The sequence below is a fragment of the Drosophila kikkawai genome, chromosome 2R (genome assembly GCF_030179895.1).
Source record: "Drosophila kikkawai strain 14028-0561.14 chromosome 2R, DkikHiC1v2, whole genome shotgun sequence".
Lineage (NCBI taxonomy): Eukaryota > Metazoa > Arthropoda > Insecta > Diptera > Drosophilidae > Drosophila > Drosophila kikkawai.
Genome location: NC_091729.1, coordinates 1002965 through 1016206, shown reverse-complemented (window position 1 = coordinate 1016206; position 13242 = coordinate 1002965). Strand labels below are relative to the sequence as shown.

At 44.9% G+C, this 13242-nt stretch overlaps 2 protein-coding genes across 7 annotated transcripts in view; one reads left to right on the top strand and one right to left on the bottom strand.

Annotated features, from left to right (window-relative positions):
- conu (Rho GTPase-activating protein conundrum) overlaps positions 1-4472 on the top strand; it is a 115593-nt gene extending 111121 nt beyond the window's left edge. For 5 of the 6 annotated variants that reach the window (XM_070283737.1, XM_070283736.1, XM_070283738.1 and 2 more), the window contains 2 exons: positions 3542-4060; positions 4114-4472. In XM_070283737.1, coding sequence (XP_070139838.1) covers positions 3542-4060; positions 4114-4251 — 657 coding nt within the window. In that variant the 3' untranslated portion in view covers positions 4252-4472. The remainder of the gene's footprint in view (positions 1-3541; positions 4061-4113) is intronic. The other variant, XR_005990787.2, reaches the window with a different exon arrangement.
- A 3030-nt stretch (positions 4473-7502) lies between these two features.
- On the bottom strand, positions 7503-12000 carry LOC121502051 (uncharacterized). The gene is made up of 5 exons (XM_041774670.2): positions 10975-12000; positions 10213-10434; positions 9445-10060; positions 7699-9377; positions 7503-7628 (listed from the first exon to the last, which is right to left on the bottom strand). The coding sequence occupies exons 1-5, from the start codon at positions 11998-12000 to the stop codon at positions 7503-7505; spliced, it is 3669 nt and encodes a 1222-aa protein (XP_041630604.2).
- Positions 12001-13242: the final 1242 nt, after the last annotated feature.

Below are 13242 nucleotides of genomic sequence, written 5' to 3'. Positions count from 1 at the left end.
ATTTCCGCTTTAATTATATGTTATCAACCCTCCTTTCTTCTTTGGTCGCCCTGACTTGCTGGTCCAAATGATTCTAGGCCTGCCTCCTTTCGGGTGCACCTGTTTCTTATCCAGCTGGTTACGAGCTGTGTCTCTTTCTGATTACACAGAGCAATGGGATTCCCATATGTGACAGGATGTTTTATTAATTATTTCTTTATTCTTTAGTTCTTTTACACACACGTCTTTACTATTTGTTCGCTGGAATGACAGTGATCTTGCTGCACGTAGGCAGCTCTCTTCAACATTATTGCATAATTGATTTAGCTAATACTAACATACTTGATTCATAAATAATTATTTTGTGGGTGCACCTTAAAATCGGTTCGATTCTAACCTTCAACAATATTGCTAATCCGCCACCGCTACGTCGTATTTGAAAGACCATTTAAGGGTTGTCAACATCCAAAAAAGAAGCGATTAAATATGTATCATGTTAATTTTAAACAATCATTGTAATAATTGGTCTAATATTATGCCTCTTCCCTCTGCTGTCCATCTTTCCTGCGATTGTCGGTGGGTTTCTTTTCTGGTCCTTCTTGTCGTCTTTCATATATCCGTTTTCGCGCTTTGCCTAGAAGGTCTATTTGTATCGTGCCTGCAACTACTAGTGCAGCAGGGCCGGAAGCCGTTCGATACGTGCTCGCGATTCATAGAGCCATGGTTCTTTGCACCTCCTGTAAAGGTTTTGACCTGCAGGCTGTCTCAAGGATTCCTGCCCAGATCTCACACCCGCCATGTGTCTCCTAAGCGCCTTTGTAGACTCGGTCGCTCGCTTCTTTGTCTCTTGTATGTGTGAATGTTAGTTTTGCTGCTGAGCGCTTTTTTAACGACTTCTTGGATTGTTCTAATGGTCGATCTTCCTGGTCTAAAGCCATACTGTCTCGGGGAGAGACCCCCTTCTCTTTCGATCGCTGCTGCTAGTCGTTGCTTGACAATTTTCTCTAGTAGCTTCCCGGCTGTGTTAAGCATGCATAGTGGTCGATAAGCTGACGGGGTTAGGAAGTCTTCCTTGCCCTTGCTTATCGGAACAAACGGTTGCTGGTAATGCACGCGTTATACATATCTAATAGGATTTGGGGTCTGTTCTCCGCGATCGCTGTAAAGAGCTCGATCTAATATTCTGCTATTGGTGGAGTAGTTCTCGCTATGCTATTTGTATGGGCGGGAAATAGTGTCCATTACGGTCCATGCTCTTCCTATAGTTCCGGTGTTGGGTTTTTTTTTCTCAGCTTCTTCATCACGATTTTATACCCCAGCCCCCATGGGTCACTGTTGACATCGTTTCAGAGGCGTTTACATTTCTCCGTTTTGCTTTTTCGAATGACAGTATTTAAGTCCTTCTTGGATTTCTTAAATTGGCTCTCTGGTTCTGTAAAAATCCCACTCTGTCTGGCCATCGAAAGGCGGGGTCTGTTTTTTATACACGCTTCTCTGAGAGCTTTGAGATGCTATAGTAGTCACTTCGTTTTCTGCTATGTTAAACGATATATAACTATGGTCACTTCCATTGTAGGTATCGAGAGCACTTTCCAGTCTGCGATTTTGTGCGCGCATTTTTTTGTCGGGTATTGTGCCCGCGTTTCCTACTCGTTTGAATGTCGGTATTGCACCTACAATTGCTGTTAGCATCCCAATTCTTGCGGTCATATGTAGAACTCTACGGCCTCGAGAGTCAGTTAATGCCATACCCTATTCATGAGCTCTTGAGTTAAAGTCTCTTGCTATTACAAGGTGTCCCCTTATTTGCCTTGCGTTGTCTTCAATATCTTCAAGTTTCGTCTGGAAAGTCTGAATGTCGTCACATGGGGTTAAATAGCAGCTGAATATCGTCCAGTTTCTAATTTGTGTAATGACGTGGAATATTCCTTTTTTGTCACTTCTGTGTGGAGCCGTAACGGGATCCGGATGGTCCAACGTCGCTCCTGTTTTCTGATGTGCAGATACAGCATCTTGGAGCTTTAGTGCAGGTCTTTATTTTATGATTTCTTTCACCACATCTGATGCAGAGGTCTCTCCTATCCGGTCCTTTGCAGTCCTTTTGCAAATGTCCAGCCCCGAAACACTTGACGCAACTCTTTATATAGAGACAACGCTTCACCCGGCACCGGCTCCACCTTATTTTTATTCGTTATTCCGTGAATATCTTCGCCGCGTCTTTCGTTGGTAGCGTAACAAAGGCTCGTCTTTGTTCTGAGCTATTTACTCCCGTCAGATGGATTGGTATTTCCTAACTTATATCGCCTATACCTTTTCTGATTGATGAGGGTATTTCGTCTTCTTGTGTAATGCTGTCGATGTCTCTGATTTCCAGTTTGACAATTTGACTAATGGTCTTAACCGATCCACATTTTTAAGGGTGTTTTTGATATTTTCGTATAATTGATCCATTTGGCTTCCTTTTGCAAGTTCCAGGAGCATGTTGCCTGCCCTCGTTTTTCTGACCGACACTATATTGCTACCTGATTCCTTTGGCTTAAGATTCTTCCACAGGTTGCACAACACCTCAGCATAGCTCTTATCCCCTGCCGGTCTGACTAGGACGGCTTCTGGACGAGAACGCATTCTTGTGCTAGGTTTTTTTTTTTTCTCTCAGCTCCATTGTTCCTTACATGTCCGTCTTTAGTTTTGCTTTCTTTTTCCCCTTCTTATATGAACCGTTTGAAATCCATAATTTTCCTGTTTCTTTCTCAAGCTCTTGCTCAGCTCCTGAGCTGGCGGGCTAGTGGCTGTCCTCTTCTTTAGTGTCGAAACAGGGTTTCGCTCGTTTGCTTTCCTCGATGCCTTTAAGCGCTCCAGTTCTAGGGCTTTCCAGCTCGATCGGTAGTTTTCCATGACATCGAAGAGCTCACTCAGTTCAGAGGTGCCATCCTTGACGTCCATGCTTTTGCATTACTTTGCATTGCGATCTTTATATTCCTTAAGATAGCTTTGAACTCTACCAAAGCTTTTTCTTCTAATGCCTGCATCTTGTATATCAACTCCTCCTTGACATCGTAGTCTGTGTATGCAGAGGAATCTGTTTCATCGGTTGGGGGGTTGTTCCATATTCAGCTTCTGTGTTGTCCCTGTCCGCACGGTTCGGACTTGGATTTGTCATCGACGTCGCGTTCTTGTCCGGTAACCTTGTCATCAAGGTGCTCTTCCTGAATGTGTCTCCTTTATTGCCTTTTTGCTGTCTTTAATTATAATATAATTAATAATAATAATCTAAAAAAGTAAAAAAAAAAAAAAATTATATATATATATATGATAAATTTAATAATAATAATAATTTGTTATAAAAACCAAAGGTGCGACTTTAGGTAAACACTACAAAAAGAAACGATCGTAACCACAGCTGCAACTTGTCTATTGACAAGATCTTTATATTGTTTTTGGCTAAAGTCGCGCCTTTGATTTTTATGTTTCCGTTTCGGTTTTTCTCAGAATGTACACATATATAAATCTTATGAAAGTTGATAATACTTGTTTATGTACTACAGATATAATTTATTTTCAGACTGAATCCCTGTACAATGAATTTGAAACAATATTTTATCAAAAAACTGACAAAATATCTCATCTATTTAGTGCCGCTACAATCCATGAGTTGAGCGCATTGCTTAAACGTTGGTTGCGCGAACTTCCCCAACCTTTGCTTACCAATGAACTTATAAAACTATTTTATCAATGCCACAAACTTTCAAAAATGGATCAAAGATGCGCATTATCGATTCTATGCCAGCTGCTACCACACGAAAACCGAAACACATTTCGCTCGCTGCTGCAATTTTTAAACAACATAATTGATTTAAAAGACTTTAACAAAATGAATCTACATAATGTTTCTACTATAATTGCCCCATCCTTTTTTCCACCCCGGTATATACACCCGATCGACAAAAAAAACATAGAAGAGCAAGTTAAGATGGCCGCAGACTGTTGTCGATTAACTAACGTAATGATTTTACTTGGCGAACGGCTTTTCCAAGTACCGAAGAATTTAATTATGGAATCAAGGTGTAAGACTACTAAGATGGTATGCTTTATCTATATGTATAAAACTAAAAATAAAATATTGTCCATTTACAGGGTAAAAAAGGACCCTCTAGAAGTGTAATATTGGTTTCATCAAGGGAAGAAAAATCGGCAGAAACTGGCAGTCCCACCGCAGCCGTTATTAATGCACACTCAACTAACTCGAACCATGTGCATCGCTTAGTTGTTTAATATACATAAATACCTGATAATTATACGGTTGAATTTGGTGCCGAGTTTTGGAATTTTATTGAATTCTTATTTATTTTGATACTTTGACATTATTGCACGCTTAAAAAGTATTTTTTTTTTTAATTGGAAGTTTTAATTACACAAATGAAATGGAAAGTCAATAATTTTTATGTAGTGTTGTTATTATTTTTACGGATCAAATATAAAACAAACAAACACAATTTAAGATGAAGGTTTGTATGTGAAATGGAGGGGGGCGGCTTGAAGCTGAAATGCACTTGATAAATAAAACGTGGGTACTTTCGGGGTTTTGCACGATGTGCGTCGGAACTCCTTATTTGGTCGTAAGTAAATCGTTACTAGATCTCTAGAGGCTGGACTACCATACACCCTCTTGTAAATAAGCGCCCTTTGGCGTGAACATTTCTTGGATGCAACAACGTGTGATGTAGATTCTGGCACGTGGAAAAGCTGAGGGAGGTGGTGCAATCCCGGATTTGGTAACCTCTGGCAAAGCAATTTGCTCACAATTTATTTTTTTTTATGTAAGAAAAACGATGTATCGTCACTTGAAGAAAACGTGGACAGAAACAGACTGGATGATTCTCTGTTGTACACAAATCGAATCTTTAGGACATGGAATTATCGTAGTATTTGGGGTGACACTTTGGTGGAAGTCGACCTGGGCGAAAGGAGGCGTCACAGCAGACAAAGGTTTATTCTGACGGCCCTTAGTTTTCCGGGCAGACAAAAGCTTCGTTAAAAATATTACAAACGGAATATTTTACGAACACCCAAAAGTACCGTTTGCGGACCGGAGGCGATACCCAAAAAAGTACCGTTTGCGGTCTTTTGACGATACGTTTAAGATACATTTTGACATCTACAATATTTTTAGTATTTCGGTTTTATTTAAATGTAAATGAAACATGCATTTATTTATGTTGATCATTATTTATTATTATTTAACTTTATAAATAAACATTTTACTTCAGGTTTTTTCTTACTTAATACTAATACTAATACTATACTACTGTTCGGCTCGAGGGGGGGAAAGTCTTCCTTCAGTTTCCAGATCAGCACACGAATTATTAAATAAATCACTCCCGCGCCGCAGTCACCGAAAACACCGTAGAAATAGCGAAAAGTCACCACCGAACGAAGAAAAATAGTAGTAGGCCGGGGGGGCGTGGTTATTTTCAGAATATAAATCGTGGACTTGGTCCGCTTTATTGGAGTTCAATATAGGAATTAATTGTACAAGTTGGAGTGAGAGAGCCGCCGATCGCCCAGAGTCAAAAGCCTCCGCTGGAAGAGCGAGAGAGCAAGCTGCGCAAGAGCGCAAGCTGAGAGCGAGAGCGCGCTAAGGAGTGAGAGCGCGCTGAGGAGTTTTGAGGAAGCAGGAGCGCTTCGGAGTCGCGCGGGGGGGAAACGAAAGCTCCTGACCTGAACATTCCGCCCCCCTTGCAATCACTATGGGTTGCAATAAAGTCTGCTCCTCACATCGGCGTGTGACAGGCCCCGGACAGGACCCATCCAAATACGGTGCTTTGGGCCACCGGCAATCCATCCTGCACTTTCAGGAACCCAGGCTGCATAACTTTGGGGTACACATCCGCACCCAGGATGACGGAGATCGTAGCCGGAAGGTAGAATCGTTCATCAGCCAAGGTGATGTCCTTGAAATAGGCCCGCACAGTCTCATCCAACTGTCGGATCGGAGTGCGGACGCGCACGTGAGGCTCCACTTTGAAAACGAGGTCGAGCCGGACATGGGCGTTCGTTTTCGAGCCGACGGTGGCTGAGCAGATCTGTTCAGCACCCACCGCTGTCGTTGAAAGTCGCAAAGAAGTCGCCAGCGACGCGCCAATAGGCGTGCATGGGTCGATAAGTGCCGCTGTGTCGAACACTCGCATCCCGGTGTCAATCCGCACCAGCGCGGTCGGGAGGAGGTTCACGCGGTATCGCTGAAGCAACGTGGCCAGTGAAGGCCCTGTCGGAACTCCCTGCGGGGCGAATGCCGCGGTTCGTGGAGAGGCCGACGAAAGCTGAAGAGAGGCCGCAGAGCGCCGAGGCGAGGCCGAAGAGCGCCGAGGAGAGGCCGCCGAAGAGCGTTGAGGAGAGGCCGCAGAGCGCCGAGGAGAGGCCGCCGCGTGGTGAAGAGAGGCCGAAACGTGGTGGTGAAAAGCTCGAGCGCGACGAGAGGGCGGCGTCAACTGACGCGAACGGCGTAAATACAGCGGCTGCTCCTGCATATGCAGCAGTGTGTGGTGCTCTCCGCTGCAGATCTTACACCGATCGCCACGGCGGCACGCTCCATCCGAATGCTCGTGAGCCAAGCAGTTGGCGCAATAGCGATTCGCGAGGACCGCGCGGAGCCTCTTTTCGATGCTCAGCCGCAAGAATCTGCGGCACTTCCGTAGAGGGTGGACTCCGTGGCAAACTCGGCAACGGTAGGAATTTATACCTCGTGTACGACTGCTCTCCATTTCGACGGCGCTACGTAGACGTGGGAACATTGTTTATAATCTGGAGTAGGATACAAAAAAAGAATTAGTATGGAGTCGAAAATATGACTTAAAACTAGCGAAAGAAGCAAACTACGGAGTGAGGATACGGCTAGTTATTGAGATTTTTCGGAGGTCGCCCCCGGAAGCAATACGACTTTTGCGACAGGGCGCTTAACGATTCCCCGAGCAGTACGAATATTCACTACTCGGACATGACCATCGGGTCCGGGAAACACGGAGTCAATCCTGCCGAGCCGCCACTCAGTGGAGGGCAGATTATCGTCCTTGATTATAACCATCTCGCCCACCTCGAGATTTCTTGTGGGGACTTGCCACTTTGTTCGCTTGTGGAGCTCCTTGAGGTACTCTTCCTTCCATCTCAGGCGGAATTGCTGATGAAGGGCCTTAAGGTGCTGCCACCGGTTGATAATAGAAGTGGACGCACCCTTAATTTCGGGTTCGACGGTGGCGAGAAGGGGTCCACCTACGAGAAAATGACCTGGCGTGAGTGCCAACAAGTCTGTGGGGTCTTCGGACATCGAGGCGAGTGGACGCGAATTAAGACAGGCCTCAATCTTGGCCAGCAATGTAGAAAGTTTTCGAACGTATACTTTCGAGTGGCTGTGGATTTATAAAACAGCGTCTTGAAGCTTTTAACTCCAGCTTCCCATAATCCTCCCATGTGCGGGGCTCCTGGTGGTATGAATTGCCACAGGAGTTTCTGGTGACTATAAGCATTCGTCACGGACTCCTTGACAGCTTGCAGAAATTCACGCGACAGCACTGCGGCTGCACCAACAAAGGTCTTCCCATTGTCCGACTGAACTTGTCGAGGGCACCCTCTCCGCGAAACGAATCGGGCGAATGCTGCGAGAAATTTCTCTGTTGTGAGGTCCGAAGTAGGCTCTAAATGGATGGCCTTCGTGGAGAAACATACAAACACCAGCACATAGCCCTTGGTAATCAGGCAGGCTCTCCCGGTGTAGTTCTTTATATCAAACGGTCCGGCATAATCCATGCCCGTGTACGTAAAAGGCCGCGAAAAGGACGTTCTTTCTTTTGGTAATTCGCCCATGAGTTGGGTCTGCAACTTCTTTTTGTGGATCACACATATTTTGCAGGAGAAAATTACAGACTTGACTAAGTTCTTGACCCTTGGTATCCAGAATTTTGAGCGGATCAGGCGTACCATTAGCTGATTACCGCCGTGCAAGGAGATGCGATGCGTAAAGGATACAAGGAGACGCGCCAACTGACAGTTGTATGGAAGAAAGATCGGATGTCGTTCATCATATTGGAGGACTTCGGAGGCCGTTACCCGACCACACGCCCTGATGAGGCCGTGAGGATCAAGGAAGGGATTCATGTTCTTAATAGAACTGGATGCTGGAATTGGCCGCTTTTGGCTCAGGCAGGCATATTCAAGCGCAAAGTATCTGCGCTGTGTTATGAAAATTAGGAGTCGCTCAGCTGTGGAAATCTCTGTATTGGATAGCTGCAGCTCGCCTGGAATAGGTCGTTTTTGCGAGCGCTGGATGAAGCGCTGAACATAGGCGAAAACTCGTAGTGCCTTGTCGAGCTTGGAGAACCGCTCGAGCATGTCCTGCTCCGGGCATGCTAAATGGCAACGTATGGGTCGCTTCTCGATGTCGATGTCGGAAACTGATTCATAAGGTGCAGGCCAGGAGTCTTGTGGCTGAGTTAGCCATGAAGGCCCATGCCACCATAGCTCACTGGTAGCTAACTCTTCAGCCGCTACTCCACGACTGGCTAGATCTGCTGGGTTGTGCTCGGAACGCACGTGAGACCACTGGCTGGCATCAGTGTTTTGAGCGATTTTTGTGACTCTATTTGCGACGAAGGTCGTCCACTGACATGGTGGCTTGTTCAACCATGCCAGCACAATAGTGGAAACAGTCCATAGAAAAGATTCTATACGACCGAAAGGAATCTGAGGCAGAATTGCAGTCCACAAGTCTGCCAGAAGGACGGCTCCACACAGTTCTAGACGCGGGAGCGAGACGGTTTTTACCGGAGCGACTTTGGTCTTTGACGTTAGAAGATTTGCTGAAATGATTCCATCACGCTGGATGCGAACGTAAATCGCTGCGCCATAAGCCTTTTGGGAGGCATCGCAGAAACCATGGATTTGGACTTGTACACCTGGTTGAAAATGTACCCAACGCGGGATGCGAACTTGGTGGAGGAAACTGTAGCTCCGAAGGAAATCATGCCAGCGATGTAGTAGTTCTGCAGGAAGAAACTCATCCCATTCGACGCTGGCTAACCAGATATCCTGCATCAGGATTTTGGCCTGAACCACAAATGGGGAGAGCCACCCAGCTGGGTCGAACAACTTCGCGATTTGGGATAAGACGTCGCGTTTCGAATAGTTTGCCTGAATGGTGACCTCTGTTGGGACAAAATAGAACTCATCCGTCGTAGCGTTCCACCGTACTCCCAATGTCTTAGTGGTGCTGACCTCTTCGAGATCAAGAAAATCAGTCGAAAGTAGATGCTCTTTAGGAAGTGCTTTAAGGAGTGCACGTTCATTCGATGTCCACTTGCGGAGAGGGAATCCAGCTGAGTCCAGAGCTGCTTGCAGCTCCCGAATGGCTAAAATAGCTTCAGCCTCTGTATGGGCTCCTGCTAGCACATCGTCGTAGGGCCAGGAAAGGGGCACAATTCACTCCAAACGTGACCGTCTGAAGCTCGAAGTCGGATATATCCCCTTGGCCATTTCGAAAGAGAATTCTCTGAAACGGAGTGTGCTCTTGGTTTAGGAGAATTTGCCGATACATCTTGGTGATGTCGGCATTGAAAACGAATTTAAACGTCCGCCACTTCAGGATTTGAAGAGTGAGATCGGACTGCAGTACTGGCCCTGGATACAGAATGTCATTAAGGCTGTTCCCATTGGAAGAAGGACTGGATGCGTTGAAAACTACGCGAACTTTCGTGGTCGCACTTTCGGGCTTAAATACTGCATGATGGGGGAGATAGAAATTTATCTTGTCGGTATTCGGAGGCACCGGCTTCATATGTCCAAGATCGATATATTCTTGGATCACTGAGTCATAAGTGTCTTTGAGAGCGGGCTCCTTCTTCAAGCGAGTCTCATTCCTCAGAAACTGTGCGAGTGCGGAACTCCTGGAATGCCCCAAGTCAATGTGCTCTGAATCTTTGAAGGGCAGGGATACTATATATTTCCCGTCGCAGGATCTGGTAGTTGTTCGGACGAAAAAGTCTTCACACAACTTGTCCGTCTCCTTTACCAGTCTACATGGAAGATCCTCCACCTCCCAAAATTTTGTGAGAAGTGTTTCCATGGTTGCTTCGGACTCTATGGATATTTGTGTGGTGAAAGACGAAACCCTACTAGTGGTTGAAGACAATGGGCCGGTCAAAATCCACCCGAAATGGTCTCTTGCGCTAATAAGGACCCACATACGTTTGGCCTCCAGCCCGATAGCAGGACAGACGGAAGAATATCCGCACCTAGAAGAAGGTCTATTTGAGACGGCTGGAAAAACGACGGATCTGCCAATGGCATATTTGGCAGCCTATCAAGAATGTTTCGGTCAATTGTGCTTGTCGGAAGATTGCCGGCCAGGTTCGGCAGCACAAACGCCGTCGTGTCGATCTTGAGCATAGGTTTGGCCGGAGTGCCCATCTGGAAATGACACATTTTTTGTGAGACACCGGAATTGGCTTGGTTGAGCCCTGTGACTCTTGTTGTTACGGCTTGAAATGGAAGTTTAATCCGGTTGGCAAGCCTCTCAGAAATGAAAGTGCCTTCGGAGCCTGAATCTATCAGGGCACGTGCTGGAAAATTCTCTCCTCGGTGGCACACATGAACTATGGCCGTACCTAGAAGTACTCCTTGTTGGTTGGAGGCGAAATGAACTGACGTGTTTGAGATTGGCTGCTCTGGAGGGTGAGCCGGCGCTGTGCTAACAGCGTTAGACGGAGTATCTTTGTGCAAGAGCGTATTATGCCGTCCCCTGCATGTGAAGCAACTGCTCGGGCATTCACGAAGATTATATCCCCTTGCAAAGCAATTAAGGCACAGTCTCTTTTGTTTAAGGTATGATGCTCTTTGTGGTTGAGTCATCTGCAAAAACCGCGGACAAAGCCGAACTGGATGAGGCTCTCTGGAGCAGAGATCGCAAAATCGTGCGCGTGGCCCGACTTGTGTCTCGAAGGTATTTACCCTCCTTGGTTGTGCACTTCTGGGCTCCCTTGAATGCTGTGTGCTGGAAGAATTGGGTCGGACATCCTCAATTGCTTCTAACGTCCGATATCTCTCCTCGAGAAAGGAATTCATTTCTTCCCAGGCTGGGATCGCGGACTTATTGGTCAAGGACTGCTCCCATAACGAGAGAGTGACCTTCGGCAACTTGGAGGAGATTAGAAAAATTAGAAGGCAGTCCCAATTTTCCGTGGAAATTTGGGAATGCTCGAGGGCTATCAAGCACCCTTGGATTGTGCTCTGCAGATCTTTCAAGGCCGTGCCTGATTCACTGCCTAGGGTCGGAAGACTAAACAGGATTTTTAGTTGGCTGTTTACCAACAATCGCTTATTTTCAAAGCGATCCTGAAGCGCTGACCACGCGGATTGGAACCCATCATTAGTCAGCGGAGACTTGGCCACAATGGCGTGAGCTTCGCCGCTAGTTTTGGCGTTTAAGTGTAAAAGCTTTTCCACTGAAGTCAACCTGGAATTGTTTACATAAATGGCCGTAAACAGGTCACGAAAGGTGGGCCAGCGCAGATAATCTCCGTCAAAGATCTCGGTATCGCATGGCGGAAGACTGCAACCCCTGGAGAATGTCTCTATCGGCGGAGCTGTTCTTGGCGGTGAAGTGGGGACGGACATACGGGCGATGTCTTCATTTAGCTTCGAAGCACATCTTTCGAACACCGCATAGCAGTGCTCATATTTGTTTTGCAGTAACGGAAGATTTCCGCTACCTCCTTCGCGAAGAGCTGCTTTGGAAGCGGTTTCATACTCCCGTTCAACCTTTTCCCATAAGGCTTGTGTCTGATCCAGACGGATCTTTAAGGTAAACAAACTAGGCTCGGAAGAGGATGCCGTAAATATCTGGCTTTCAAATTTGACAAGACGGTCGCTGGTTGCTATGAACTCAAGCAAAATACCGTCTAAAGTGCCCTTGGATTTGGATCTCAAATTACTTGACGGTCCCGCGCCCGTGTTTCTCGGACTCGGTTCCCGCATTTGACTTCCATCTATTGAAGGCGCTAACTGCGCTGCCTCCTTCTTCTGGCTCGAGACGGTAAAAACGAAGCGAATATGGATGGCAAGAATATGCCGCAGAACTAGGATGGTAGATGGTAGATGGTAGAATTAATCAATCTCAGAATTAACCAATAAAATTCAAATCGTAGAATTATTTGCTCCCAATACTAAATCGCCGGAGTAGAAATGTGAGACGGTCAAAACGAAGCGAATATGGATGGCAGGAATATGCCGGATGGTAGATGTTGGATGGTGGAATTAACCAATCTCAGAATTGCAAGTAAATAAACTGGAAAAAATTTACTTGACGTAGAAGCGACGATAATCGAAAATATGTGTAGAGGAGCCAATATCAATTGGAGCAAATGCGACGAGAATGGAAAATTTATGTGTAATGGAGCCAATATTAATTGGAGCAAATGCGACGAGAATGGAAATTTATTTGTAATGGAGCCAATATTAATTGGAGCAAATGCGACGAGAATCGAAATTTATTTGTAGTGGAGCCAATATTAATTGGAGCAAATGCGACGAGAATGGAAATTTATTTATATTTATAAATAATTGCGGAATGGAACTGCCGAGTTGTTTATTATTTTCGTATTTAATAATAACCCAATAAATGCAAAGAAAATATATATGGAGTACCCTTGACAATTGCGGATATTTATCGCGTGCAAAACTTTAAAAATTATTAAATGAGCAATTAATTGATTAATTATTAATTAATAAAAATATTAATTATAAGGAAAAAATAATTCGATCGGAATGGTGGGATCGGAACACCTGACACCTTTTTTTCTCAATTCAATGTTCGTTGTAAAGAATGTAAAGCTCTTAGTTATGTATGTATGTAAGTATGCAGATGTTGCGACGGCAGCGGAACTATGTATGTAAGGCGCGCCAATAAAATGCAGAAAAAAGACGGACACTGGCTTACAAAATTTGTTTTAATATTTTATTCTTTATTTATTATGTTTTATTTTCTTGGTTGTTTTTTTTTTTCTTTTTTAAAAATGTTGTATGTAAATGTATGTGGAATGTATGTACATATGTGTATGAGGATGAAAATATAATGTGTAATATATATATATTATATGGAGAAAATATAATCTGTATTTATAATATAATAATATGTATGTATATATATGGATGATAGCGGACTGTATTTTGACTATTAGCAACAGTGATGCCAAAATGTTTTCGAAAAAAAAGGACAGA

Excerpts from the sequence above, each read along its gene's own strand:
- LOC121502051 (XM_041774670.2), bottom strand. The coding sequence starts at position 12,000 with ATGCGGGAACCGAGTCCGAGAAACACGGGCGCGGGACCGTCAAGTAAT. Across the intron at positions 10,435-10,974 it reads GAAGTGCACAACCAAGGAGG|ATGGGCACTCCGGCCAAACC; the intron begins GTAAATACCTTC and ends TGTCATTTCCAG. Across the intron at positions 7,629-7,698 it reads AGGGCTATGTGCTGGTGTTT|CATTCGCCCGATTCGTTTCG; the intron begins GTATGTTTCTCC and ends AATTTCTCGCAG.